Here is a 25,231-nt window from a genome sequence, read left to right as displayed (position 1 = left end):
GATTGTGCAAAACACAGAATTCACGCACACGCGCGCGCACTGCATTCCCTGCACAGACGTCCTCCTTGCCACGATATGGGGTACTCCCCCCCCCTCCCGCCCTCCTCTCCCCTCTCCCCTCTCGCCCTCTCGCGCTTCTCGCTCGATCACCCAAGCAGCACCACTGAGGCTGCATGTACATGGGAAGCACCGAAGTGGTAGAGCTCACAGAGGAAAGCAAAAGGAGGGAAATAGCAACACTCTCTCGCACACGCGCTGTAGGCAGGGTTTCGTTCTGTCTGTGGTGCGAGTTCGTCATGCTCTCCAGTGCCGGGGGCTCACTTACTCGGCCCCTTCGCGATCTTTTTCCCAGCCTTACTGGCCGCCTTAACCTTCGCCTTGGCACTTGACACCGTCTTGGTGGGCTTGCTCGCCCGAGACCTCCTCATGGAGATCCACTTTGCCCTGGTGTGCTCCTGGCGCTTCGACATGGGCATATCGCGCAGGCGCTTCATCTCACGCTTCGCCATTCGCTGATATGCCTGCTGCAACGGAAACGTCTTTTCCTTGGCCCTCCGCACCACCGCACTCTTCTCAGCCGGCGAGAGCCTCCGGTACATCTTCGCTGCGGCCCCACACACGTTCTTGGCCCCCTTCAGCTTACCGGTCTTGCCAACCTCCTGCATGAAGAGCGCAAACGGGCTCACGCGCAGAAGCTCCTGGCTACGGCGCAGCATGTGTCGTCCCTGTGAGTGTGGTGCCTGCTGGTATCGGGTTGCACAATTTGTGGAGGCAGAGACTGGATCTCGATGAAAAAGCACAACAGCAAGAAGAGTATGTCCGGTGAGCAGCGCCTTCACGGGCGATAGCGAGCAGCTTTGCAGAGACAAGTAGGGGAATGAGAAAAGGGGGACGGCACAGGGACAAGGTGAATCTGACGTGTATGGTGGGAGAGGCACTCTTGCGAGAGTCTGCGCGTGGTTGTTGGCGTACGCGCATCGATGTGACAGCATCGCAGCGCCCAATCACGCCACAGAGAGGGCAGCACCGCGGAGGAGGCAGGAGGGGAGAAGCGAAGAGAAGTGCCTAAGCAGAAAGAGGGAGTAGGCGACGAGCCCAATAGGACAGTGCGGCCTTGTGTCCATGCACACGCACACAAGTGTGCACCTCACCCGCGGAAGCTACGTGTGAGCAGGCGAAGGAAGAAAGCATTCGTGAGCCAGCACCATATACGTTGGTCATGGCACGCTGTCGGGCGCGTACGTGTGCGTCAATGTACGCGTGTAAGCATCTGGGTCGCAGCACAACAAACCGTGTGAGCGCAGCCGGCCAGGGAAGGGTGATGTTGAAGACGAAGGGTTGGTACGCCACATCATCCGCATACACTATCGCTCTTTGATTTCTACTGCGGTCATGGTCGCTGCTTCGATACGGAGGAGCTGTACATCATAAGACATGTAATCGGGCAAGTAAGACGAGCGATACGACACGGCACAGCGAGCAAGAGCGCAGCACACAAGGTGCGCCTTGAAGTGCCCGAGAGACGCAAGCGCAGGAGGAAAGCAACCCCCTTCCCCCTCCCCCAAAATACGCACACACACTTCTTCCTACCTTGCGCTGGTAGGCGTGCAGTTCGGGGATGCGCAAGGGGTGGAGATGCGGCTCACGAGGACGGAAAGCAAAGCGGTGGGGGGAGGGGGGGGAGCGGCGGCGAATCAAGCGCAAGACGACGGCCAACCAACTACCCCGTCCTCCCACGGCATCCCCCTCGCCCCCCCCAGACCCACCGCCTCACAGGGCTTACTTCTTCCTGTTGTTGGCCTTGCCGATATCCTTCTTCTTCTTGTCGCCCTTCCGGCGGATCGGTGGGACCTCCGCGGTGGGCAGCGGAGGCCAGTCGTAGCGGTTGAAACGCTGCGCGGACGGCCGTGGTGCCGCCATCTGCATATTCGTCAACTCGTCCGTTCGAGATGCCAGTCGGCTGACCGCTGCAGCTGTGTGCGCGCTGAAGACGCCGGCGCTGACGAGCACGTAAGATGCGCCGCCGGCGATCGCTAAGTCGACGACGTGAGCCGCAGTCTGCGGATCCCCGGCAGCAGTGTCGACTAAAACAGTTACTGCCCGGCGCAAATCCTCCCCAGCAGCACACACATACTCGACAACGTCGCTGATGGTGCCACAGTCGCGGGGGTTCATCACACTGTTCGGGAACGCGCCGTCGTAAGCCGGTATAAGTAACGGACTAGCAAGACCCGATGTTGCCGACCCCGACTCCCGTTGCACAGCGACCACGTCACTCAGAACGATGGAGTCCTGCAGAGCCATCTGAAGCCGCTGGCGAGCGACGTCGTCTTCCATGGCATGCGTATCCTCGAGAAACTGCACAATGTCCGGGTCCACCTCTTTCAGCTGCTCCTTGACGTACTCGCTGAGCTGATCGCCCGTCACCGGCGGCTCTCCACCTCCGAAGAGGCTGTATAGCACCTTGCAGTCTCCGGAAGCGTCCTTGGACGCGTCACCGTCTGCCGCGTTGGCTGCAGGCACGCGTGTCGTGGACACGCCCATTGACAAGCCCACGCACACCTCAGCGCCGACGTTCAGCTGAGCACCAGACAGTGCTTCCGTCACAGCCTTCACAACGTCTGTTAGGTTCACGGCGCCGTCCCAGTGTAGTGTCCCACCCGTGCCCACGCTGGAAGAGGTTGGGTGGGATTGCAGAAAGCGCTGTGCAGCCTTGCACACCTTCTGCATGCGCTGCCGCAGCACAGTACCGCTGACGGGCATCGACTTCTCACCCCCGTGCGCGTCGCCCACAGACGAGGTCAGCACATCCAAGGCAACATACACGTGAGAGAAGCGCACACTATGCATCGCATCCGGCGCGTCTGACCTGGCGGTGCGAACCAAGAATGTCACCAGCAACTGCGGTACAGAAAACGGTCGCGCTGACGCGTCTGAGCCGGCTCGTGCTGCTGAAGCTGCTGAGACACCGGCTCGTGCCGGTTTCACGTGCGCGCCGCCAACAGCGGGTCCACCACTGCGGTGGTCGTCGACCAGCGCAGCAACGTACTGGTGCAGTGGCACGCAGCGCTGCTTAGCGGCCACCAAAGACGCCATGATGCTCAGCACCCATTGAAGTGCAGAGGCACCGCTGGCGAGTGGGGACGGGGAGAGAGCAGTGCGTAGAGCCGAATCCCACTCGCGCTGCGGCTCTGCGTAGCCAAGCTGAAGTAACTTCGACACCACCGCAGCACACGTGGTTTGAATCACGGAGTAGCTGTTGCCCTCGGCATCGGTGGCCCCTTCCGACGCTGCCAGGGACGCGCGCACCTCGCCATCCCTCCCCCTATCGGCAAATGACAGCAAATCCCCGGTGGTCACGGACACCTCAGGCCCCACGCACAGCTCCACGGTGAAGGTGACAGCTGTCTCACCAGCCGCGCTCAGCACTTCGTTGTGATGAAGCGCCTTCACAGACGTCCCCTCGGCCACCTCACGGAAGTAGCGGGAGAAGAAGTCTTTCACATCGGTCGGGTGGGCTGACACACACGCCCGCGCTGCCTCCGTAAGAATGCCAGAGATGTGGAACTCATCGTCGTAGCGCTGCCATGACACAGAGCTCGACATAATGCCGCGGCAAATAGCCCACAGGCAAGACGCGCACTGAAAAAGCACCGGCTGTGAGGCACCGCCGCGCAGCAGCAGGAGCACCGGCTCAAGGCGACAAGCTCACCCGCCACTTCAGAAGCACGAGCAGCCCTGTATGTATGTATGCGTACTAGGTGCTTCCTCACACAAGATCAGGGCTACACCGCACTCACTGCGTGTGCGCCTGTTTCTTCTCCAGTGATCTGTGCAGATGTGCAGAAATAAGACGATTCGGAGAAGCGTGCGCAGGAAGACGAGGCGGTGGGCGGGAGAAGATGGCACTGATAGAAGATGGCGGCACAGCCGCTGTCGGCTAACGCGTCAAACACATACGTCAGCGAGAAGGGGGAGGGTGGGTATCGAAAGAAGCAGAGAGAGAGATGGAGACGGACAGAGAGGGGTTGGACTTAGTGCGAGGGCTGATGAGCATGGCGCCACATGCAGCCCCCCCCCCCACTCAGCACCACACCACATGGGCCACTAACCAAGAAATGAAGAAGCACAACGCTCACGTGTGTCCCCCTTCAAGTCAGCCCTCTCGGTCCTCTTAGGCGCTACCCCGCTGTTTCTGTGGGTGGGTGGGTGTGCTTGGCTTTGTTGCTCTTGTCGCTGATGAAAAGGGGTTACACCTTACATATCGCGTGATGATGTGGCTGCCCCGTTAGCGAAGGTGGCGCCGTGTGCCAGCACACTGATGGTGAGGTCTTACGTGTGCGTGTGTGCCACAGTGCAATGCCCACGCACAATGGTGCCTCTCGCCGAGTCCTTGACCCCTTCCCATCTCAATCCCGGATGCCACGCCGCTGCGGCTGCGCCGCCGCCTTCCCAGCACGCGCGTGCAGCTCCAACTCAAAACGTTTGCGGCGCGTGGCGTTCTCTGTGAAAAGCGCGTTGATGTGATTGAGGGATGCTGTCAAGAACGTTGCCCAGACGTCGCTGCGGAAGTTGGCGGGTGAGATGCACCACGTGTCGTGGGCAAAGAGCGGCACATCGACGCAGAGCAGAGAGGTGATGCAGCAGGTGATCTTACGGTGCGCCACGGTCCCACGCGAGCAAGAGACGATGCCGCTGTTCATCTGCCCGCTCTCACTGCCACACTTGAGCAGCTCTGCGGCGGCCTCGAAGTCAGCGCAAAGCACGTGGAGAATCATTGGCTCAAACTTGAGCTGCAGCACCTCCGTCGCTTGAAGCCGCGCATCGGAAGTCTGCGCCTGCCGCCATGCCCAAAACTCTTCCAGAGCAGGCACGATGCTCTCTCTCACAGTAATCGATGTGTCCGTCGGCAGAGGATCGTGTGACTGGTACAGAGTTCCGCGACCGAAAGAGCCACGCTTCCGCCGCTCGACAGAGGATGCAGCTGTAGGCGACGAAGGCCCGGCGGGGTCCGCGGCTGCGTGGGGCGAGCTCGCCGTACCAGTACTTCTTATACCTTTGTGGAAAAGTGCCACTCGTCCCCCGCATGAGCTGCTGGTCACGTACTGCGTGAAGGAGCTGTTGATGTAATCGACTAGCTCGGAGATCTGTGGGTCCACGCGGCCCGCGAGGCTTCGGTCATTTGTGTTGGTGCGTAGGTCGCTTAAAATCTGTGCCCGCATGGAGGCGAAAAACTGGCTCTCCTTCACACCGGAAACGGCCGTGCGCAGCCGCAGCGTGCAGCACCGCATCTGTGCCGTCGAGAGACCCGCACTTCCGGGGGGATGGCGGAGCAGGTGAACAGAAGACGCAGACGATATAAGACCAAGGGACGTCGACGGTGACGGGTGTGCACAAACGACCCCGTACGTCACCGAAGCAAGCGCAGCGCCGGCGTACTTGGATGAGTGTCTGTCCTCGCATGGTTGTGTGCGGATGGGTGCGGGCGATGGAACCAAAGAAAAAGGCAGAGAGCGATAGAGATACAAGGGATGTGCAGGTCTGCGTGCGCACTGTGTCAAAACTGGCCCTTTTCTTCGTCGTCCTTTCCCCACGGGGTGGGGGTGTGCGGTGCCCCACTTCGAGAGAGGGTGGCCGAAAGACCTGCAGCTGATGGAGTAGAGCCGCGCCCTTCTTCCGCACTTACGCCAACACAGACACACACAGAGAGAGACCGATGCTGTGCCCGCGTAATGGGCAGCAGAAGGGTACCTGCAGCACAGCGTGGCAGATATCAAGGCTGCCGCATCTGCTGTTGACCGCAGTGTGTCTCTGCAGGAGTTTGTCGCACTGCCTTCCCCATGGACACTGCACTCACACTCACGTACAGGTGGGCGAATCACTTTCCCCCCAACAGGGACCCATTCACGCACTTCTGCGCACAGGCACAGCACTGCGCACCGCGTACTCCATCGACAACAGGTTTGATGCGGACTCAGAGCAGGTCGTCTCAACGAGGGTCTAGTGGCCAGTCGAAGACCGCACCGTGTCGCCGGTGCTGAACATGTACGACAACAGTCTCTCGTGATCCAGCTGCTCCTCCCTCTTACTCTGAGCCACCTCCTCTATTGGTCGTAGAAGCGTAACCCCGCACGTCTGCCGCTCCACGAAACGGCCGTTAAGCAGCTGCAGGTAATTTGGCTCGTCTTCCACCTCTCGAGCGAGCACGACGTCGCCATTCTTGGGCGTCCATGGACTGTAGTTGGTATAGCGGTTGCTTGGGATGAGGAGCATTTGGCACCGCGGCTTGCCGATGGGGCTCCAGTCCACGACGTACTGCCGTCCTTCGGAGGGGTCGAAGGCCTGGTAGTAGTGCGTGAGGTAGTAGTCGCTCCCGACGCCAAAGATGCCGAAGGCAACAAGTCCGTAGCGGCACCACGTTGCGGTGCGGCTGTGAAGAAAGTTCTCGAACGAAAGCCACGAGCTCATTGTGCAATGCGGGTCATCTACGAAGCGGCGCTAAGCCTGCGTCGGTGCGGCCAGCAAGACGTGCAAACTCAGTGAAACAGAAGCGGTACGGGAGGGAGGGCCTTTGAGGATACATGAGCGAGTCGAGAATTGAAGAACACGCAGGGGGTGAACGCTTGCCGCTTCATTGTCTCGGTCTGTGACGCACCTCCGGGGAGGTGCAGGGGAGAATGAAGGGGCCCCAGCGGCTCCTCGAGCTTCTCCCAAACAACAACGAGTGGAACACGCAACACACTGAGACGCGGCCCGCTGTGTCCGTGAGAAACGGCGAAGGTTCATGAAGACTACGTGCAACAGAGAGAGAGAGGAAGCAGATGGTGGCGGCACACAACACCGTCCACAGAGAGGCGTGACTCGCAAATGTGCGGAGGCGCAAGACGATCACTCGTGAGCCCTTTGGCAGTCTTGCATCACCTGAGCACACGCCAAGTAGGTGAGTTTGCACCGGCGCATCGCGTCTGTGAGGCTGAGGAAAAAGGCACAACAGCAACAAGAGCGGCTGCTCAAGTGGATGTCGCTGCGCCAGCTCACAACTCTTCTCCCTCCCTCCATCCGTGAAACGCTTTTCTGATTTTCTTTCCTCCAGCCGTGCGGGTCATCACCGATCGCACGCATGTATGAGAGCGCACGGTGCGCTGGCCATGTCGTAGCTCAGCTCTCCTTCGCTTCAGTGAAGCCGATGCCTGCACTGCAGTCACACACACACACACGTCTGCACAGGAGAGAAATCGACTTCAGACGCACAACGGGCTTCCCCCCGGCTCGAGCACTAGCGGCTGCTTGTCTACTGCGTCTTCTTGCTGTCGCCAGCGGCCTCCCCTTCGTGAGCGCCGCCGCAGCTCTCGCGCCGCGCTTCTTGCCGCATTCGGCGGCGCAGCTGGGCACGCTTCAACTGCACCATCAGCGACACAACGCGGTAGCCTTGGCGCAACTGTAAGTACACCAACAAGGCCAGCAGAGGCAGCAGGTAGGCCACCATCATCATGATTCCGTCCTCCGTGAAGTAGTTTACACCAGGCTCCTGAAAGAGCCACTCGGCGTGTCGACCGGCGTAAGAGTTTGCCGGTATGCCAGACAGCAGCAGCACACCCAGCACCGCACATACGGTCATGATGCGTTCGTCAGAGACAGCGCCCCACGTCGCAGTGATGGCGGCCACCCACACGACGACGTGAAAGGCCCCGAGGTAGCGAAAAAACGGCTCTGACCAGTTCACTGCCGTGTAGAAGTTGTATATCTCCCGCCGGAATCCCTCCGCGAGGGAGCCAATGCTGAGCGAGGACGCGGCGGCAGCATCAACAAAGGCGCGAGCGCCGGTCGCCTCCATCACCTCATTGTGTGCTGTCCAGAACTGGTCCTCAACGTCACCGAGCCACTCTTGCACGCTGTCCAGAAACGACATGGCTTCTAGTGCTCCAGCCCCCCTCGCGTGCTTCTTCCTTGAGATGAACTACGATCTGGAAATGGGAAGGGTCACACAGCAGAACACGAACACCTGCCCAAAGACGAATGACGGAGACGACAAGTTGGAGAGTAGCAGAGAGTACCAGAGAGTATATGGGGCATCACGGAGCAGTTGCTATAGGTGTCGCTGCGGGAGGAAAGGGGCGACGTCGGCGGTGGCCGCGCCCTGCCTTGCCGCCCTCTTTTCTCCCACGCTCACGAGGGAGAACGACGGGCCGGCTCCCACCTACTCCCATTGCGCAGGAACAGGGGGCGCAGGCTCGTGGGCGTGCGTGCACGCATTTACAACATCTCGCTTTCTTCGTTGGGTGTGAGGGGCGGTAAGCCAGCGGAGGAGAGCAGTGAAGAGACGCATCTCGCCACTGCCGGCAACCCCACTCCCACCCAGGCTCCCTCACCGCGCCCATTCACAGCTCTCGGCTGGGGCGTCCATCTCTCCTTCTCTGTTCAGCAGCTGAGTATGATTACGGAACAGTTCGGTGGTGTCTGTGTGGCCGGGGGCTCGTCGGTCACGCGACGGCAAGTCCCACTTCTCTGATTCGCATGTGCCCTCTCGCTAAAAAGCACCCGCGCGCTACGATGCGCTGCACCGCTTGCTCTGGCTGTGCTACCGCGCTCCTTCGTCCCCGGCCACCACGACGGCGTCGTCAAGAAGGCCCTCACCACCGCGAGCACTGCGCCGCTCCGGTAAAAGATACGCCAAGAATATCGGCACCAACTTTGCCACAATCGAGACCACAATTAGCGCCCACAGCTGGCTGTAATCTGTGCGGGTGATGTGCAAGCCTTTCGCAATGCTGCTGATCAACAACCCCGACACAATACTGCCGCCCATGCTCGTCACGCTGAACACCTCAAACGTGGTCGCCTCGAAGAACTTCGGCGCATGCTCGGCAGCCATGACCAGCGTCGGCATGAAGGCAAATCGCGCAACGAGGGAAGTAAAGAAAGTGTCGACAGGCACGTACACAGCAGCCGGCATGCCCAGCGTCTCCGTGATGAACCCGGTGCATAACAAGAGGTTCGTCACGTACCCGAGCGCCCACGCCACACTGCTGACCATAAAGATGAAGAAGAGCGACATGCGAATTCCACCGCGGGCCTCCTGCGTCGCACGTCGATCCGCCCAGTACGAGAAGACGTAGGCGCCAGCGATGGAGCCGAGGAGGCCGACGCAGCCGTTCATCGAGTAGAACCAGTTGGGAAACTCGAAAACAACGTAGAGGTAGCTGTCGTAGACAAAGCTCGCATCAGGCATCATTGTGTACAGAAACACAAACGTGAGCACAAGGACAAAGCAGACGCCATCGCTGCTTAGATCACGGATGTCGAGCCTGCGCCACACCATCCAACACGCCTTGCCGACCTGACGGCAGACGCTATGGTCTTGCGTGCTGGAACGGAGAAAAAGATGCCGTGGCGTGACGAGAACAATCGGGACGAGTACGAGGAACAAAATGCCGGCGATGCCCAGTAGCGGACGCACGGACAAAAGCGCGATGAGGCACGTGTGCAGCACCGCCCCGGCCAGACTCCCGGTGGAACGCCAAACCATCGTCTTCGACATGATGGCACTCATGCGCGCATTGCTCTCCTCCGCTGTTTCCGCGTCGTGCCAGCCCAACTCCACCACCAAACCGTTCAACGGGATGTACAGCCCCATCGTGAAGAATTGGCTCACCATCGACAGGGCCACGAACTTACCGAAACCGCTCGTGGCTCCAGGGAAAAGGCTGTAGATAGTGTAGATCGCGGTGTTGCTGATGGCGGCCAAGACGAAGAGTGGCCGCCGCTTCTCGCTAAAGACCACAACAGCGTCCGAGATATACCCCACGATGGGCTGGCACCACATCGTGCACCCGATGTACATCCAGTATTGGGCCACCTCGACGGGCTGCAGCGCCAGCTCCCTGTTGATGAAAATGCTGATGACGCTAGCCGAGAAACCCTGGACAAGGGAGCTGAAGAGGAGGAGAACAGTCACCATGCGCGGGATCGTGGGACATGCAAACCTCCGCGTCAGGTCCTGTTGATTTGGGTGCAGCAAACCCGCAGCATCCGTGACTGTCGGGCTATCGCCGTCGCGGTGATCCGCCTTGATGGACGCCCTACCGACGTCTTCCTCGTCGCTTTCGTGAGAAGGTTCGACACGACAAGATTGCGCGATATCCTTATCCGCGCCTGATGACACGCGTAACGTGGCCAATCTGAGATCAGCCGAGAGAGCCCTTGAACGGCGCCAGCTCTCAGGAACTGATGACGGCGTGGGTATAGCCTCGCGACACCCCATCGAGGATGCCGAGCTGCAAGTACAGGGCACTGACGTCACCATTTGAACGCCACAGAAAGGCATGCGAGAGCTACACGCTGCGTCCACTGTCGAGTCCGTAGTGATTCCGGAGTGATATCGCTCCTTGTCGGGATTTTCTCCGCTGTCTGCCTGCTGCATGATGAGTGCAGGCGCAACGGCAATGCGCAGGCACTGATGCGCCTCGATCTTGCGCCCCTCTGCCTCGGAAGTGTTGAGAGAGAGAGAGAGAGCAGCTGCCCGGGCGTCGATGCAACTCGTTAGCTCCGTGTGTAGACGCCTGAGCACGTCCGTCTTCACTTTTGTTTACTCGCGGGGTGTACGGAGAACGACGCTCAACGGAAGAGCAGCGGGAGCGGGAGGTGAGGGAAACCATGTAGGGTAACAACAGGGAGAAGCAGCGTAAGTGAAGAGGCGGCGTACGCGCGGGATGCGGCGTTGCAGCAACAGAGTCGAGAAGAGAAATGAGCGCACGGCTGAGCGAGTGTGCCGGAAGGGAGGGGAACGAAGACGTGCAAGAGCAAATGGTAAGAGCACTGTACGCAAGACAGGCGAAAGGCGTCCCCGTGTGAGAGGGCGACCGTGTATGAGAGACGCAAAGGGTCGATGCTTCGCGTTGTGGTCCAACGGAGAGACAACTGGCGCGAGTCCTGTATGCAAGCGAAAACGAGGCAGGCTACATTGTAGGCAGAGAGGGGATTCAGCAGTGCGAGTGGGGCAGAAGGAGAGGGGGAGAGGGAGGGGAGGGGAGGGGCGTGTGCGGGTGGTTTACATCACCCGCATGGGCACGCCAATGGCAACGCCCCGAAACGAAAACATATGGAGACAGACAGAGAGGGCGATGAGGAGGCACGTGCGGCACGCGCAAACGGCAACAGCGTGAGCGTGAAATCGAGATGCGGTGCAGAGCGGTGGACAAAGAAGGTGAGAGGGGAAGCAGAGAGGGAGGGGGAGAGAAGAGATAAGTGGTGATGCTGATGTGCGTCTGTGGTGGATCATCCGGATGAGTGCAGACGTGCGACTTCCACTGGCCGCCGCTCCCCTTTCGAGACAAAGGAACGGAGTGCGCCTGCAAGCGGCCCTTCTCATTCCGCGTCGCCTACCTGCGCGCAGGTCTTCCACGTAATCACTCGTGCTCCTCATTGCCGATGGACCTCGTGTATTTTTTTTTGAAGTTCTCGTGTAGTCACCGAGGCGCGTTCACCACGGTCCTCGCCTTGTGATGTCTCCGCGCGCCATGTGTGCATAGGAGCTTGCCCCGTCATGCGCTCCATTGGTTTGACGTGCCGTTACTCGTTCAGGATGCAGCCATCCATTAAAGGAAAGAAAATGGCACCTCGCACACAGCGCTCGAAGCGACGCGGGGGACATGTGCAACAAGTTAACCTGCACACCGCCGCTCTCTGTCCATTCGCACGCACGCCGTCCTACTTCTTGCGCTTCAGCTTCATCGCCCTGTTCCTCTCCTTTAGGCGCAGCTTTGGCGCCGTCATCTGCGCGGCCTCCTTCTTCGTGCTCGCCCGCCCAATCAGTTGGCCCGCGTGAGACTTCGACTTCACGCCGGAGGCGCAGTCGACACAGAAGCCGAGCACACGGCACGCCTTGGCACAGGTGGGGCACCGCCAGAGAACACCCTTGCGCTCCTCGAAGCCGCTGTAGATGTCAATGGGGGACTCGAGCCCGAGCCGGATCTTCATCTTGCCCTTCATGTTGGGTCGTGTCTTCTTCAGGTGCACCGACTTGGGCACGCTCGGCACCACCGGGGGGAGAACGCCGCCGTTGGCCTGCATAGCGACCTTCTTCTTCTGGCGCTGTTTGCGGGTCTTGGAGACCATTGTTCGCTGAAGGAGCTTCCGGTTGCGTGTAGAGGGAGAGGGGGGCTACTTCTGTGGGCGCGCCTGTCTACGTCTGTCTGTCTTCTTCGATCGAGGCCAAAGGAAAGCCAACACGTGCACGGACATCACAGTGCGGTAGTTGAGGTTTGGACCGTAGCGGCAAGCAGCGAAGAGCAGCGATGAAGAATGAGAAGAGGGAAGAAAGGAGAAGTGAAAGGCGCGAGATGCCTGAGTGTGTGTGTGTGTGTGTGTGCGGCGAACACAGTGGCCGGCACAAGCCGCACGACTGCGCGCTTGCCAGCCAACGCTTGCTTGCTCCGGTGGCAGGCGGCTGCACTGTGTGATTGGCGGAGTCCGTGGAGGAGATAATGAGGCAGGGGATGGCCCGTCACCGCATACCTTTCAAGGAGAAAGGGAGCGAAGGCACGCGACCGCTGCCGGTGAAAAACATCCATTCGCACTGCAGGCAGTGTCGCACCATGGCGCCGCAGTGGGGAGCACCTCTTTTTTCGAGCGCCGGCTCACGTGAGACACACCAAGACGCGCAGATGTGCAGGAAAACAGCAGAGCATTGCTTCTGCGAGGCAAAACAGCAGCGACAGCGCAACGGCGGCGCACCGACAGAGACAAGAAAAGACATGCAGGCAACTAGAAGAAGTAGAAGGTGGGCTCTTCGTTGCGCTCTCGGCCCTTGCGGACGCACTCCTCATACTTGGGTGCCATCTCCTTCGCCTGCCTCCACGCGTACTCCTTCTGCTCCTCCGTCAGCCGCGACTGGTACTTCTTCAGCATCTTGTCCAGCTTCTTTGGGTCGTTTGTCTTCATCGCAACGTTCATCATGGAAGCGGGGCCGATGAGGGCGAGGTGGCCGGCCGTCATGTCGCTGTTCGGGAACCGCACATTCTTGCGCGGGTCACTCCACCAATGATCCTTCTTCAGGAGCTCCTCGCTGTCGAGGAACTTGCCACCTTCGGTGCCGTCGTCGTCGTCCAGCCGCAGCGCACGGTCTTGCAAGTTCTTCACCTCCCTTGTGTCATAGCCAGCCTTGTCCATCCGGTTCAGCCAGTAGCTGGTGCTCATGGGGGACGGGACCGCCTCATTCATGTTTCCATCCATGGACAGCTGCGGCTCTTTCGGCCGTAGGGCCTCCTCCGCCAGCGCCTCCTCATTGACCTCTGTCTCTAGCAACACTACATTGCACGCCAATCTACCCGTGCTACCAAACGGTGTGAACTTTACTCGCCGCCCTTTTCTCAGTAGCGCCTGCTTTGCGGTGTAGTCGACAACGTTTTCCTCCGGGTCTCGCAGCACGTAACGCGCCTCGTGATCTGCTTCGCCGATGATGATGCCCTGGCCCTCCATGGATGACCACGAGAGGAGCGTGCCATGCGTCCATTCCACCCCTTCCGGTACACTCTTTGCCGCTGGCGTTGCACCGTCGGCGGTGAACACGTTAAACTCCGTCTTCTCCAGCAGCGGCTTTAACTCGCTCATGGTCGTCGCAGCGGTGCTGAGTATATCCACGTGACATGCGTAACGAGGGCTCGCCGCATCTTGCTTGAACTGAACAACGGCGCCGCGCAGGTGATGCGAGCTCTTGTCTACCAGCTGCTCGAAATCAGCGGCGGAGCGAAGGTAGAAGTGACGGCCATCCCCACCCTCAATGACGCCCTGGCCGCCGCTCCAGCGCACAATGACGCCGTAGAGCACCTTGTTAGGGTCCGCCTGCACCTCATGGTCCTTCAAGAGCGAAGAGACGCCTGCGTGCATTGATGTCTCCTCGGCCGGCCTAGCCGGAACGGATTGCTGGATATTGCTCGGCTGTCGCTCACTGCCTTCCGTGGCGTGGCCGTCACTGTCCTCCATGATAAGCGCTCCAAAATGGCGGTGCTGCATGGTGGCAGCCTTCTCCCGCTCCTTGATGGCGCGCGCCTCCTCCAGAGACGGCACGGCTGCGTTGTAGCGCACATCGCCCACCACGACGATGTTCTCCGCGTAGTAGCGGTGCGGTTGTGCCGAATACGTCACCTTTGTGAAGGCAACACGGCGGTGCTGCAGGCTCTGGGACGTGGGCAGCGCGCTCTCAAACGCATGCACGTTTCGAATAATGCAAAGAGTCTCGTCTGCCGCGCCGTCCTCCTTGTCGAGGCTGGCTGCCAACATGCCGTCTGATGAGGCACCATCTCCATCATGCTGTATCCCTTCGCGAATGAGCCCGCTGCGGTGAATGCCGGACCAGGCCAAGATGATGCCCTCCGTCTTCTCTGCGATCACCTCCCTCCGTACCGCACCCTTGGCAGCCCGTTCACGCTGCTCCGCCAGCACGCGTTGCGCATCCGCAGTACTTCCGAGCTGCTGCTTCAGGCGCAGATAAGCGTTTGCCTCCGCGTCGAAGAGGCGACTGCTGCGCATGTCCTTGAGGTTCTTGGTGGGCTGTATCACTGCCTCCTCCGACAAGGGGCCGCTCCAGCGCGCAATCTGAGTGGCTGGTATGCTGCTGACGTCCACAATGATGTTCTTTGCGAACAGCTCCTCGGCCTCAGCTGCTGCGTTGCCCCCGTCGGTGAAGCCGACCTCCTTCTCTGTACTGTCGCCCCTCGCCTCCTTTTGCTTCGATGCCGCGACACGTGGGCCTGCCCAACTCAGCATTACAGAGCTCAAGAAGTCGACGGGGGGCCTCTGCCGGTAGCTCTCCGCCGTGATGGGGGTAAGACGATTACGGATGATCACTCGATCGGCAGAAGCTTGCCGGTCGACGTCAAACTCCACAGCGGCACCCTCAAGCGTGCGCAGCATCGTCGGCAGCACCGTCTCAAAGGCACGCGTGTTTTCGATTCTGTAGCGGCGGCCACCCTCGCTCTCAGCAATGATGCCGTGCCGCTCGAAGGGGTCCCATTCGACGATGCGGCCAACACGTTTCCCTTTCGAAAGGGCTGTGCCGCTGCGTGGCGGTGGAGACGAGCTCAACGAGCTACCAGCGGATCGCAGCGCCTTCGCGCCTGTCGGCAAGGCTTTGGAGAAGAGCGCCTTGGGCAACTCATCAGCCAGGAAGAGGGCACTGCGGTGCATGCGCTATGTACTGCGACAGATCACGTCGCCGTCAACGTGCGGGAGAGAGACGACAGACGTCAAGAGAAAGAAGTCACGGAAAACGCCGAGAGACACACACGCGCCACGGAAGAAAACGGGGCAATTGAGCAAAACAGCAGTGATGAGCAGACAGAGAAGGGCGGCGCGTGCACAGCGGCAGCGTCGCGCGCCAAACCTGTGTGGACAGCTGGATGAGCGATAGGGAGGAGGCGAGACGAATGCGCCCTCCTTGCTTTATTTGTCGACCCCTCGTGAATGCGCGCGTGCGTGCGTGCGGGACTTGGCGGAGAAAGTGAGAGAGAGCGAAGAACGATGCAGAGGGAGGGAGAGACACACGCACACACGCCTGCAGAGGTACAGTGTAGGGCAAGGGCTACGGTTGGAACTCGGCTTGACGACGAGCCCTTTCCTGGCAGCCCTCGCGTGGAGAATGGGCGAGGGGCGTGAGACAGCACCACTGCCACCACGGCGTAGTGCTGTAATACTTTTCTCTTTCTCGCCTTCTCTCAGCCTTTTTCAAGCACAAGGGCCCCCCTCCCTCTCATGTGTGAATGGAGTCCACTTTTCCTTGTCACCTTCGCATTGTATGGCGACGCATGGACAGTGGTCAGTCCATGCCTCCCATTCCGCCTCGAATTGCCGAACCCATCGTTCACTGACCTCCCCGGTGGGTGGATCGCACACTCGGAGAGGTCAGAACACAAGGAGAGGTAGAAGAGGGTGCAAGCTGCCGTACAGCGTGGGAAGACGGGCACTGCGCTTTTTGAAGCCGCAAAGTTCCCAGATGGCAGCAGACACGTACACTCACTCACACACCATGCGCAAGCACGTAAAAGATACACACACACACACACATGATGACAAGCGAAGGAGAAGCCACCGTGTTCTCGATGAGTAACAGCAAAGGGCGAAGAGAGGGTTCTCACACGGTGCTGGCACACGGATGCGCCGACACACGTTCAATACCGCCCCTCCCCTCTCCTCTCCCTTTCCCCTCTCAGACGCGCCGCTAAGGTACATGAACCACATACTGCTGTTGCTTGCTTTTTTCTTTCCCGTGCTAGTAGCCAAGCATACCTATTGACACCGACCTCTCATCAGCGCGCGGCCGCACCACGATGCACTCATCGATGCGCTGCCACGCTCACTCAAATAAAATTTTAGCAGAAGAGGTACGCGCGCCTTTGGCCACACACAGCGCAGAACTTGGCCAAGTCATCCATGTGACGATAGCCACATTCCGCGCAAAACGGCAAGGGACGCGGTTGCCCGGTGTTCGTCAAGCTGGGCGCAGTCCTAGACAGTGCGGACTGGGCCAGAGACGCCGTCGTGGCGGTGACGGGCTCAACAGATGCGGTAGCATTGGCCTGAGGCCATGCCTTTTTGGCCAGTCCGGACGAGACTTTCTCCGTCTCCGCTGAAGCCGGCTGCGGAGAGGCAGACATGGTGTTCACCCAATTCTGTTCTCGAAGCACACCTCCGTTTGTGGCAGGACTTCTATTGTTGGAGTTCGCTGCAGCAGCCGAGTCTTTGCGTACGGCCGCCGACGAAAGGTGGGACTGGGTTCCCGAGAGCGCGGTGGTTTCCAGCGGCTTCCGCAGGTGCGCAAAGGCCTCAGTACCTCTGAGCGATGAACTTCTTTGCAGCCTCTCTCCACGTAAACAGTGGCCACGATCCGCCTCCGGGGTGCTAGCACCGAACAGAGATGACACGCTAGTGTTCGTCCTGTGTACTTTCGAAGACGCGGCTCCGACGGCCTCACTGGACCGTTGCGCGCCTAGGTGGCTAGGGTTCTGCGTCCACGCACGCAGACCGTTTTCCGGCACCGCTGATGCAGTGAGCGAAGGACTCACCAGCATGACACGTTTGTGTGGCATGCGTGGCTGCGTCACCGCCGACGAGCGCCGCCCGCCCTTCGAGACGTGCTGCGACGTGTCATGCGGCGACGATGACCGGGCTTCAGCAGAGCCTGCTACAGGACGGACCGACGATGCCACCTCTACAGCGTGTGCGCCGGAAACATTGATCCTCCCCACCTCTGACTGCTTGAGAACCGCGAGTCGAACACGGGTCTCCTCAGCAACCTTGCGCTCCCGTGCGAGACGGTCACGCAGCACTTCCTGGCGTCGCAGCTCCGTGAGGACCGTGGTGCGGTGGAGCAGTCCGACCGCACCTGTAAGCGGGCCAGAGCCACTTTTCGGCTGTGAGGGGTCGAGCGCAGCCCCCTCGCGAGAGAGGCGGGTCAGAAAGGAGGACTTGCGCTGCCTCGGCACGGAGGCGGCGACGCGGGGGGCAGACTGACTCTTCTCACCATTCCGGATGACGTCCTCAGCGGACAGCCTGGAGAGGGCGTTATTCTGTCCCGCGCCGCGCGAGGTCCGCATCGCACTCGCTGCCCTATCGTGAAGAACTGTTCGTTTTCGGGAGACAGGCACGTTGGGTGCCTCAAGTGCATTGCAGAGGGACGGCGGTTCCGCCACGGTTGTCGTCATACTCGGCGCTGGTGCCTTTCTCGACTCCATTGTGGCTTGGCGGCCAGCCTCGACTTTAGCCGGCAGAAGCTGTGGCCGTGGCTCCGGCGACACCGACTTGTCTTCGAAGGCGACGCGCACCGAGGCGCCCGCCGCACTGCCGCGGGGCTTCTCTTCGGCATGCTTAACAGCAGGTTTAACAGCAGCTGGCGCGTCCGCCGAAGGTTTTGATGGAGTGTCGACCGCCCCCAACGCAGTTGGGGCTGCAGGCGGACCTGGAGAAGCAGTTAACACGGGTGAGATGGCGGCCTTGATGGGAGTGGGCGAGAAGCGCGCGTTTCCGCCCGGAGACGAGGACGGTGCTATGCCCGCCGCGGTGGTCTTCGTTTGGCGTGTCATGTAGGTCTGTGCGGACGGCTGCGATGCGGCGCTGGACGAAGGCGACGCACGCCTTGCAGGGAAAGCAGCTGCTGCGCCGCCGGCAAGAGTGGCCGCTGCGGTCACTGACGATGGAGAAGGCGCTTCTGAAGTCAGCGCGGCTGCGCTTGCATTGGCCGCAGCAGTTCTGGAGCGTGACCCACGCGACGGCGACGGTGCGCCTGCCCTGGCAGGGTCGGTGTGCACCTTCTGTATCGGCGATGCGAAATGGCAGATTGGTGGGTTCGCATCTGTCGACGGTGTTGTTCCCAACGAGGAGGGGCATGCAGTCTCGTTCAGCTTCTCGTCCGGTGTATCGACGATGGGCGGACAAACCCACGAAGGGGCCGGCTCGCACACGGACACCTCTCCTCTATTCGTTGCCTCAGTCGCCGCCGTCGGAGCAGTCGCGCTAGCCTTCACCACAGAGGCTCGCCGCTCCTCGACCGTCGGCCGCTTTAGCCAGTCCGGGAGCCCAGAGGTGCGCCCCGGCTCTGGAAGCGCGAGTTGGCTCTGCGTATTCGCATCCGCGGACGAGTAGGTGACCGTCGGTGGAGAGGAGGTGAGTCGTTCCTCGGCTGCGCCGCTTGTGCTACCATGGTTGTGACCGTTCACCTCTCCCGCCGATGCCGGTGCCGCTGCTGAGGTCTCGGCCTCTGCGGTATCGGTGACGGACTCTGCCACGACGGGAGTGCCGGACAAAGACTTATCAAAGGTAGCGCAGCTCACAATTCTTCTCCCGCTGGCGCTGACGCCTGCCGCCACGCCACGTCGGCGCCGTCGCACGGAGCTTATGGCGGACGACTCCGAGTGAGAGCCGGCAAACGTGTCGTCGGGAAGGGAGCCAGTCTCGGAGCGGTCGCCGCGGAGCGATCCTTGAAGGAGTTCTTGATTCTCCCTCCGCATTTGCTCGAGGTCCATGAATGCCTGTGTCCAGTCCTTCCCCTCCGCAGCGCCGGCGCCGCTGACTTCACCGCCGCGACGGCGACGAATGGAGCGGACAGAGCTGGACACACTACGGGTCTCGTCCCACAGGGATGCCGCGTCTGCCATTCCGCAACTGCGCAACGGCGACGAGCTGCTTTTCCTGCCCCCATCACCGATACTGGATGGAATAGAGGCGGCCATCTGTAGAGGAGAGCGATAACCCCCCGGGGGGCTCGTATCGCTACTCATGACCACGGCGGGGGTGCAAATACTGCTCGGGCTCTCGTTGCCCGCCGTCCGCATCTCTCGTGGTGAGCGGTGGAGGAGAGGCGACAAGAGGCGGGATGAGGGAACAACACACGAAAAAAAAACGCTCGTGTAAGCGGGCGAGTCGAAACGGCAATTCGGCCGAGACGATGAAGAGGTCGCACCACACAACGTGGTCGCCTTACGTATCAGCACAGGCGCAGACACCCAATCAGAAAGCAGCGGGGGTGGGGGAAGGCGTTTAACGAAACGCAGCAGCGACTGCGGCTGCGGTGCCCGTTTCGCTGCGTGTGTGAGCGGGTGTCCTTGCTTCGGCAAGTACAGGAATGGAGAGGCCGAGTACAGCGCAGGGAGGGAAGGAGGAGGCTGGCCAAAACGACGGTTCTCTGCAGGCTAAAATAATGATGATAAAGGCAGAAACAACACCTGCGCACGCACGGTGGTGCTCCTTTTTCGATGGATACACAATCTAGAAACCCTCCGCACCCCCTCGTCCACCTTGTTGCGTGTGTGTGTGTGTGTGTGTGTGTGTGTACACTATGCACGGCTCTCCTCTATGCTACCGGGGATCGTGAGTGACCGCTCGAGGGATCGGGGAGGGGCGGGACAGTAACGGCGCAGGAGGCGCACTTCGAAATTGGAGCACAAAATTGAACAAGGAGGAGGAACAGAACACAACGTGAAATGGAGAAACAAAATGAAAAGGAAAGGGAGGAGAGACGGGGGGAGGGACACACTGATGACGTATTCGCGCTCGTCCTCCTTATCCTCCGTGGCGTTGTGCGGACGCGTTTGAGCCACGAGGAGAGGAGGGCGGGCGCAGAGGGTCTAAAGGCCACGTAGCGCTTCTGCGGATCACTGGCGTACCTGCCTCACTGAGACGATGGCGTCGCACGTGCACACTCACTCACGCAACCGCAATAAGGAGGAGGAAAACAAAAAAAAAAAACAGAACTATGTATGCGGAACAACACCGGTGCCCATCATAGGGAGGGAGGGAGGGAGGGAGGGTGAGCGGCGGGGGCGAAAGGTGACGAGGTGCAGAGCGTGATCAAAGTGGAACTGACGGCGGTGTGGGAGCGACGAGCATCCATCTGTTTTCTTCTTCGTCTCTGTCCCGTTTCCTCGCGCGGTCTCTGTCCACCTCTGCCGCACACAGGCGGAGACAACGGGGATGATGGTGTCAGTCAAGCACAAAGTACGCCTGTGAACGTACGAGGTCACTTGGATTGAACCTGATGGAATAACCAAGGAGCACGTGAACGTACACAGCGCGACGCGCGCACGAGACGATGCGCAGTCGCCTTCAGTGGCGCCCCCAGCGACGTTGAGCTGGTAGATGAAGAGCCGGAAAATAACTAGTGTGCGTCGAGAGCCGGGGAAGAGAGAAGCAAGCGAAAAGATAAAGTGTGTAGAATACAAGCCGCCGTTATGTCAGCAGAAGAAGGACAGCGGGCACAGCGTACATGTCAGTTGGGCGAGTGTATCCACTGGTCACTCCGTAGGCGGTGCAGATGAGCCCCACAACAACTGCAAGTCCACAGATAGGGAGTTGCGTACTCGAATAGGAGGAAGCAGGTGGGGAACGCAAGGAGAAGGAAATGGGGCCGCGGAGAGGAGAATTTCGCACATGCCAACGCACACACGTAGAGATAAGCTCACGTGGCACACCAAATGTAGTAGCGTCAGCTTCGTGAAGAGAGAAACCAACGCCAGCAATGGTGCCATGGCACAGGCCCATAGTGCTTGATGCAGGTGCGCCAACTCATACCCCATGCGAAGAAGCCATTGAATGCCCCCCCCCTGCACGTGCCGCAAAACGTATTTTCCTTTGCCCCCTCCTTCAGTGTGCTCACCTTTCACCTACAGACAAGTCAACAACTAATACACCCATACACAACCACAGCTCATCCACCTCTGCCGCACTGCGGCTACATCCTGGCCGTCTAGGACGAACCGTCCTGCCACCGTATCGGAGACATGCGTCTTGCGGGCCCTGCTCGCCCTTCCTCGTCCCTTCTTCCGATGCTGGCTGCGCGATTGGCGCCAGACGGAGACACAGGTGGATGGCATACCTTGATCCAAGCTGGCAGCGTCCATCGTGTGGATAGAAGGGGGATGCCGACCTGGCGTCTGAGAGCAGTAGGGCCAAATCTGTAACCCGTGCGCTCGGTGTCGGTATCTCTGGAACGGCCAATGCTGCGAGCTTGTCCATCTTGTCCATGTGCCGCAGACCGCAATGACCACAGTAAAACAAAATTGAGGGGGCGCATGCGACGGGCCAGCAGCGCTAGCGCTTGTCCCCAGATACGTCGCAGCATGCCATCCTCCACCGCTGCAGGGGCAGTGCTGAGCGCCATGCGGAGGGTCGGCGCGTGCGTAACAACGGCAGTATTTGGTTTTCCTGTGTCTCAGTCGATTGAGCTGTCCTCACAGCGCGTCAAGCCCCAGCTCCAGTCCTTCACACCCAGCGTCGTGGCTGCAAGCAAGGCGGTCACAGGCTTGTCTCGCTGCGTGTCCGAGTGCATGATGATTGTGCGGCATCGCGCCCGCTCTTGATCTCGTGCCTGTCTGCACCGCACCATCCGCTCGCAGTTCGCCGATGAGTGGTATTTTGACCCTGCGCACGACGACTGCACATGAGTGAGGTGTGCGCGTGCGGAACTTCGATGGGTGGCAATGCCTGCACACCGGTGTAACAGCTGCGGAAGCGTTGTGACGACACCGCCATCCGGCCTGCACACCCCCCGCACCAAATGCACACGGCAGCCCCCTCCCCCCTGGCGCGGTAGCAGAGGGATTTACATGCGTGCGCGGCGCAGCGGTACTATGGAGTCGAGGGGCAGTGGACCGGCTTCTCTGAATAAGCCTCTGTTGTCTGCGCTTTTCAGTGTACCCGCTGCGACTGCAACTCCTTTGGCGTGCAGGTGCCTCAAGGGCCCTCCTGCGGCTTTTGGCTAGCACTATCCACCCAGAATGTCGAGCGCACAAACGACCACAGCAGCGTCGCAGCACCCATCACATTTCCGGCTCCTTAACGCTCGCACCTGCGGCTGTGCGGATTCACATCAGTGCTCCTGGGTATCGCGAAGCGTGTATTTCTGCGGATCAGGAGGCGCAACTCGCCCAGCGCGACACATTCGCTCGCACCTTCGCATGGGAGATGCTGATGAAGCGCGGCTGTATGCATCATGCGATGCAGCTGAGGTGCACCGTGGCGAGTAAGGAGATGCCGGAGTGGTCATTCTACTCAGAAGGGTAGGGAGTGCAGCCGGGCAGAACAGAGATGACGAAGGCCGATAAAGCACGCTGTTGATGACACAAGTCAGCCGAACTCACGATGCGCGCTCCGAGAGCGGCACCACTGGATCCCAGACCGGCTGGTTCGGTGTGGTGGGGCGGAAATACGCATCGATGGCCTCCGCTGTTACCTTGGCAACGGTTGACGGTTGCCACTTCGGCTTCTTGTCTTTATCGATGAGCAGGGCTCGGACACCTTCGCGAAAGTCGTGTGTCGCGATCATGTGCTGGGAAACGCAGTACTCCATCTGGAACGCCTCCACGGGTGTGCTCAGCTTCGAACCGCGCTTCATAAGCTCCAGTGCGAGCGTCATGGCCGTTGGGGAAAAGGAGGGCATGAGGTCCGCGGCTGCCTTGGTCAGCGGATCCGTCTGTGCATGCGCCCTGCACGCGTCCAAGATGGACGATATGGTTAGGTTGGCCGTTATGTCAAAATACCTGGCGAGAGAGGAAAAGGAATGGGCGATGGTGCATGGTGGCAGCTGCGTTGTCGGCGTCGTGTACTTGTCTAGCACCGCCTCTACATCACCTGCGTCCGACATCGAGACGAGAGCCTGCTCCAGCTCGCTCATCTTGGCAGATGGCACAAAGTGCGTTGCAAGCCCAAGGTGCACAAGGTCGGCCCCGTGGAGCCGGTGGCCGGTGAGACACATGTAGAGCCCAAGTCCAGGCACTGACAGCCGCGGCAGGAACCACGAAGCCCCTACATCGGGGAACATACCTATGGCCACCTCAGGCATTGCAAAGCACGCCTTCTCCGACGCCACGCGATAAGCACTTCCAATCGATAAGCCAGCACCGCCACCGAGCACGTAGCCGTCCCACAAGCACACCTGCCCAGCAGGAATGATGCTCGTCTTGTAGTCTACTTGGTACTCCCAGTAGAAGAATTCACGACCGCATCCGGACGGGTTGTTCGTCGCGAGGCCGATCACATCGCCGCCGGCGCAGAATGCCTTTGTGCCCGCCCCGGTGAGGATGTACAGGGATGACGGAGGAGCCGGCTCTGTCACGTACAGTCGGTGCAGCTCTCGTGTCATGCCATAATCCAGCGCGTTCAGTGAATTGGGTCGGTTGAGGGTAATGTGGCGCGCATGTGGGTAGTCTTTACAGAGCACGCTCGCGCTACAACGCGCGCCGGTGCGATGCATTCTGCGCTCGTGCCCACCAGTACCTTTGGGGCCCTCCCGTTTGTCTTCGATACGACTGCAACTCGAGAACGGAAAGGTACCGTCAACGGCAATCGCCGAGGGATGGCTTTGGGCAGGAGAAGCGCCTCGGAATATATATCAATATATATATATATAGCGCCTGACCCTCCAACCGGTGCGCGATGCTGTATACAAGTGCGCGTGTGTGCCCAGCAAGCTCACTCACCCGAGTGCAAGTGTGCCGCACCGTAGGAACCTTGCCTCTTAGGGAACCTTGACTAGTGCGTCTCAGCGAGGCGAGGGGAGGAAGATGCCAAGGCGCAGAGCGCTGATGTAGCAGCGTTGCCCGCGCGCGAGCGAGTGCGCAGCGCAGAGGGAAGGGGCACATAGAGGCGAAAGACAAGAGAAAAGGGACGAGGAGGTCAGCACGTCAAGACGCAAGTCGTGGGGCGAGATACAAGAGCAGAGCGCAAAGCCCAACACGCAACCACCTTCGCCCCGCGCGAGTACGAGCGCCGAGAGCTGAGAAAAGGGAAGTGCTCTGTGGCGCATGGCCATCAGCAACGGAAGAACGAGCAGCGGCAACCACCACTGGCGAAGGACCAACAGCGGTGCTCATGCCCACCTTGCTGGAAAAGACAAGCATGTCGACAAAGTCCTCATAGTGCTGCGGCGAGTGTGGTGACACCGACTCCCTCCTTTTGCATTAGTTAGGCAGTTGCTCACGAATTTCTCTGCGGAGGATGGCTAGCGGACGGTGCACCCCATCCACTCAGCCACTCCCATTAAGCGACACACCATAACCACCAATCCACAGCTGACGAAGAGGTGAGCTGCGTTACGCATCGCCGATGCCGAACACACCTAAGCAACGCCACTCGAGAACCCATCACCACACATAGCAGGAGAAACAGACAGCCGCCAGCATACAGGGCACGACGGCGTGCAGTGACAATAGAAAACACCAAAACATGCGCGTCAGCCTTTTCCAGCTGTGAACAAAGAAGCCCTCCCCTCAGTGAGAGTAAGCTGCTGCTTCACGAGCTCCACATCGAGCTCATCCACAGACCCCACCGTCCACTGCGGGCGCTTATCCTTCGTGACAAGCAGCGCCTCCACGCCCTTCGCCAGCCCATCCGCACAAATGGAAGTCTGAACCATCGTGTAGTCGCCACGGAAGCTCTCCATCACGGTGTTGCACCCAGGCGTGTGCTGCCGCTTCATGTTCTCCAGTGCAAGCGTCATGCCCACCGGTGAGTTGCGCTCCATCACCTCAAGCGTCCTCGCAGCGAACGCGCTGCCGTCCGCGCGCAGCACATCCATGATGTCGCGCAGGCGCGTCGACGGAGTGATCGTGCCGAACGCCTTCGCCAGCACAGGCGCGTCCTCCGCCAGCGTGAACGGCGGCACAGCAACGTCCTCGCTGAACCCGCGGAGGCACTCCTCGACGCCCCCCGACGACGGCAGCGACGCCAGCGCAGCCTCCACAGCGTC

At 60.1% G+C, this 25,231-nt stretch overlaps 11 protein-coding genes across 11 annotated transcripts; all 11 read right to left on the bottom strand.

Annotated features, from left to right (window-relative positions):
- Positions 1-317: 317 nt before the first annotated feature.
- LMXM_31_3770 (putative kinetoplast-associated protein p18-2) lies at positions 318-716 on the bottom strand (the record flags this gene model as incomplete). The annotated part of the gene is made up of 1 exon (XM_003878174.1): positions 318-716. One exon carries the CDS (start codon positions 714-716, stop codon positions 318-320), a length of 399 nt encoding a protein of 132 aa, XP_003878223.1.
- A 1,063-nt stretch (positions 717-1,779) lies between these two features.
- LMXM_31_3760 (conserved hypothetical protein) lies at positions 1,780-3,606 on the bottom strand (the record flags this gene model as incomplete). Its single annotated transcript, XM_003878173.1, has 1 exon — positions 1,780-3,606. The coding sequence occupies one exon, from the start codon at positions 3,604-3,606 to the stop codon at positions 1,780-1,782; it is 1,827 nt and encodes a 608-aa protein (XP_003878222.1).
- An 803-nt stretch (positions 3,607-4,409) lies between these two features.
- LMXM_31_3750 (conserved hypothetical protein) lies at positions 4,410-5,222 on the bottom strand (the record flags this gene model as incomplete). Its single annotated transcript, XM_003878172.1, has 1 exon — positions 4,410-5,222. The coding sequence occupies one exon, from the start codon at positions 5,220-5,222 to the stop codon at positions 4,410-4,412; it is 813 nt and encodes a 270-aa protein (XP_003878221.1).
- A 778-nt stretch (positions 5,223-6,000) lies between these two features.
- Positions 6,001-6,468, bottom strand: LMXM_31_3740 (conserved hypothetical protein; the record flags this gene model as incomplete). Its single annotated transcript, XM_003878171.1, has 1 exon — positions 6,001-6,468. One exon carries the CDS (start codon positions 6,466-6,468, stop codon positions 6,001-6,003), a length of 468 nt encoding a protein of 155 aa, XP_003878220.1.
- Positions 6,469-7,291: 823 nt separating this feature from the next.
- LMXM_31_3730 (conserved hypothetical protein) lies at positions 7,292-7,909 on the bottom strand (the record flags this gene model as incomplete). Its single annotated transcript, XM_003878170.1, has 1 exon — positions 7,292-7,909. The coding sequence occupies one exon, from the start codon at positions 7,907-7,909 to the stop codon at positions 7,292-7,294; it is 618 nt and encodes a 205-aa protein (XP_003878219.1).
- Positions 7,910-8,578: 669 nt separating this feature from the next.
- LMXM_31_3720 (hypothetical protein, unknown function) lies at positions 8,579-9,958 on the bottom strand (the record flags this gene model as incomplete). The annotated part of the gene is made up of 1 exon (XM_003878169.1): positions 8,579-9,958. The coding sequence occupies one exon, from the start codon at positions 9,956-9,958 to the stop codon at positions 8,579-8,581; it is 1,380 nt and encodes a 459-aa protein (XP_003878218.1).
- A 1,748-nt stretch (positions 9,959-11,706) lies between these two features.
- LMXM_31_3710 (conserved hypothetical protein) lies at positions 11,707-12,114 on the bottom strand (the record flags this gene model as incomplete). Its single annotated transcript, XM_003878168.1, has 1 exon — positions 11,707-12,114. The coding sequence occupies one exon, from the start codon at positions 12,112-12,114 to the stop codon at positions 11,707-11,709; it is 408 nt and encodes a 135-aa protein (XP_003878217.1).
- A 648-nt stretch (positions 12,115-12,762) lies between these two features.
- LMXM_31_3700 (conserved hypothetical protein) lies at positions 12,763-14,910 on the bottom strand (the record flags this gene model as incomplete). Its single annotated transcript, XM_003878167.1, has 1 exon — positions 12,763-14,910. One exon carries the CDS (start codon positions 14,908-14,910, stop codon positions 12,763-12,765), a length of 2,148 nt encoding a protein of 715 aa, XP_003878216.1.
- Positions 14,911-16,364: 1,454 nt separating this feature from the next.
- LMXM_31_3690 (conserved hypothetical protein) lies at positions 16,365-19,268 on the bottom strand (the record flags this gene model as incomplete). Its single annotated transcript, XM_003878166.1, has 1 exon — positions 16,365-19,268. The coding sequence occupies one exon, from the start codon at positions 19,266-19,268 to the stop codon at positions 16,365-16,367; it is 2,904 nt and encodes a 967-aa protein (XP_003878215.1).
- A 3,353-nt stretch (positions 19,269-22,621) lies between these two features.
- On the bottom strand, positions 22,622-23,737 carry LMXM_31_3680 (3-hydroxyisobutyryl-coenzyme A hydrolase,putative; the record flags this gene model as incomplete). The annotated part of the gene is made up of 1 exon (XM_003878165.1): positions 22,622-23,737. One exon carries the CDS (start codon positions 23,735-23,737, stop codon positions 22,622-22,624), a length of 1,116 nt encoding a protein of 371 aa, XP_003878214.1.
- Positions 23,738-24,715: 978 nt separating this feature from the next.
- On the bottom strand, positions 24,716-25,231 carry LMXM_32_3670 (3-hydroxyisobutyryl-coenzyme a hydrolase-like protein; the record flags this gene model as incomplete). The annotated part of the gene is made up of 1 exon (XM_003878164.1): positions 24,716-25,231. A coding segment is annotated over one exon (516 nt), but the record flags the coding sequence as incomplete, so codon positions are not given.

Source organism: Leishmania mexicana, chromosome 31, assembly GCF_000234665.1.
Source record: "Leishmania mexicana MHOM/GT/2001/U1103 complete genome, chromosome 31".
Taxonomy (NCBI): domain Eukaryota; phylum Euglenozoa; class Kinetoplastea; order Trypanosomatida; family Trypanosomatidae; genus Leishmania; species Leishmania mexicana.
This window is presented reverse-complemented; position numbering and strand designations above follow the sequence as displayed.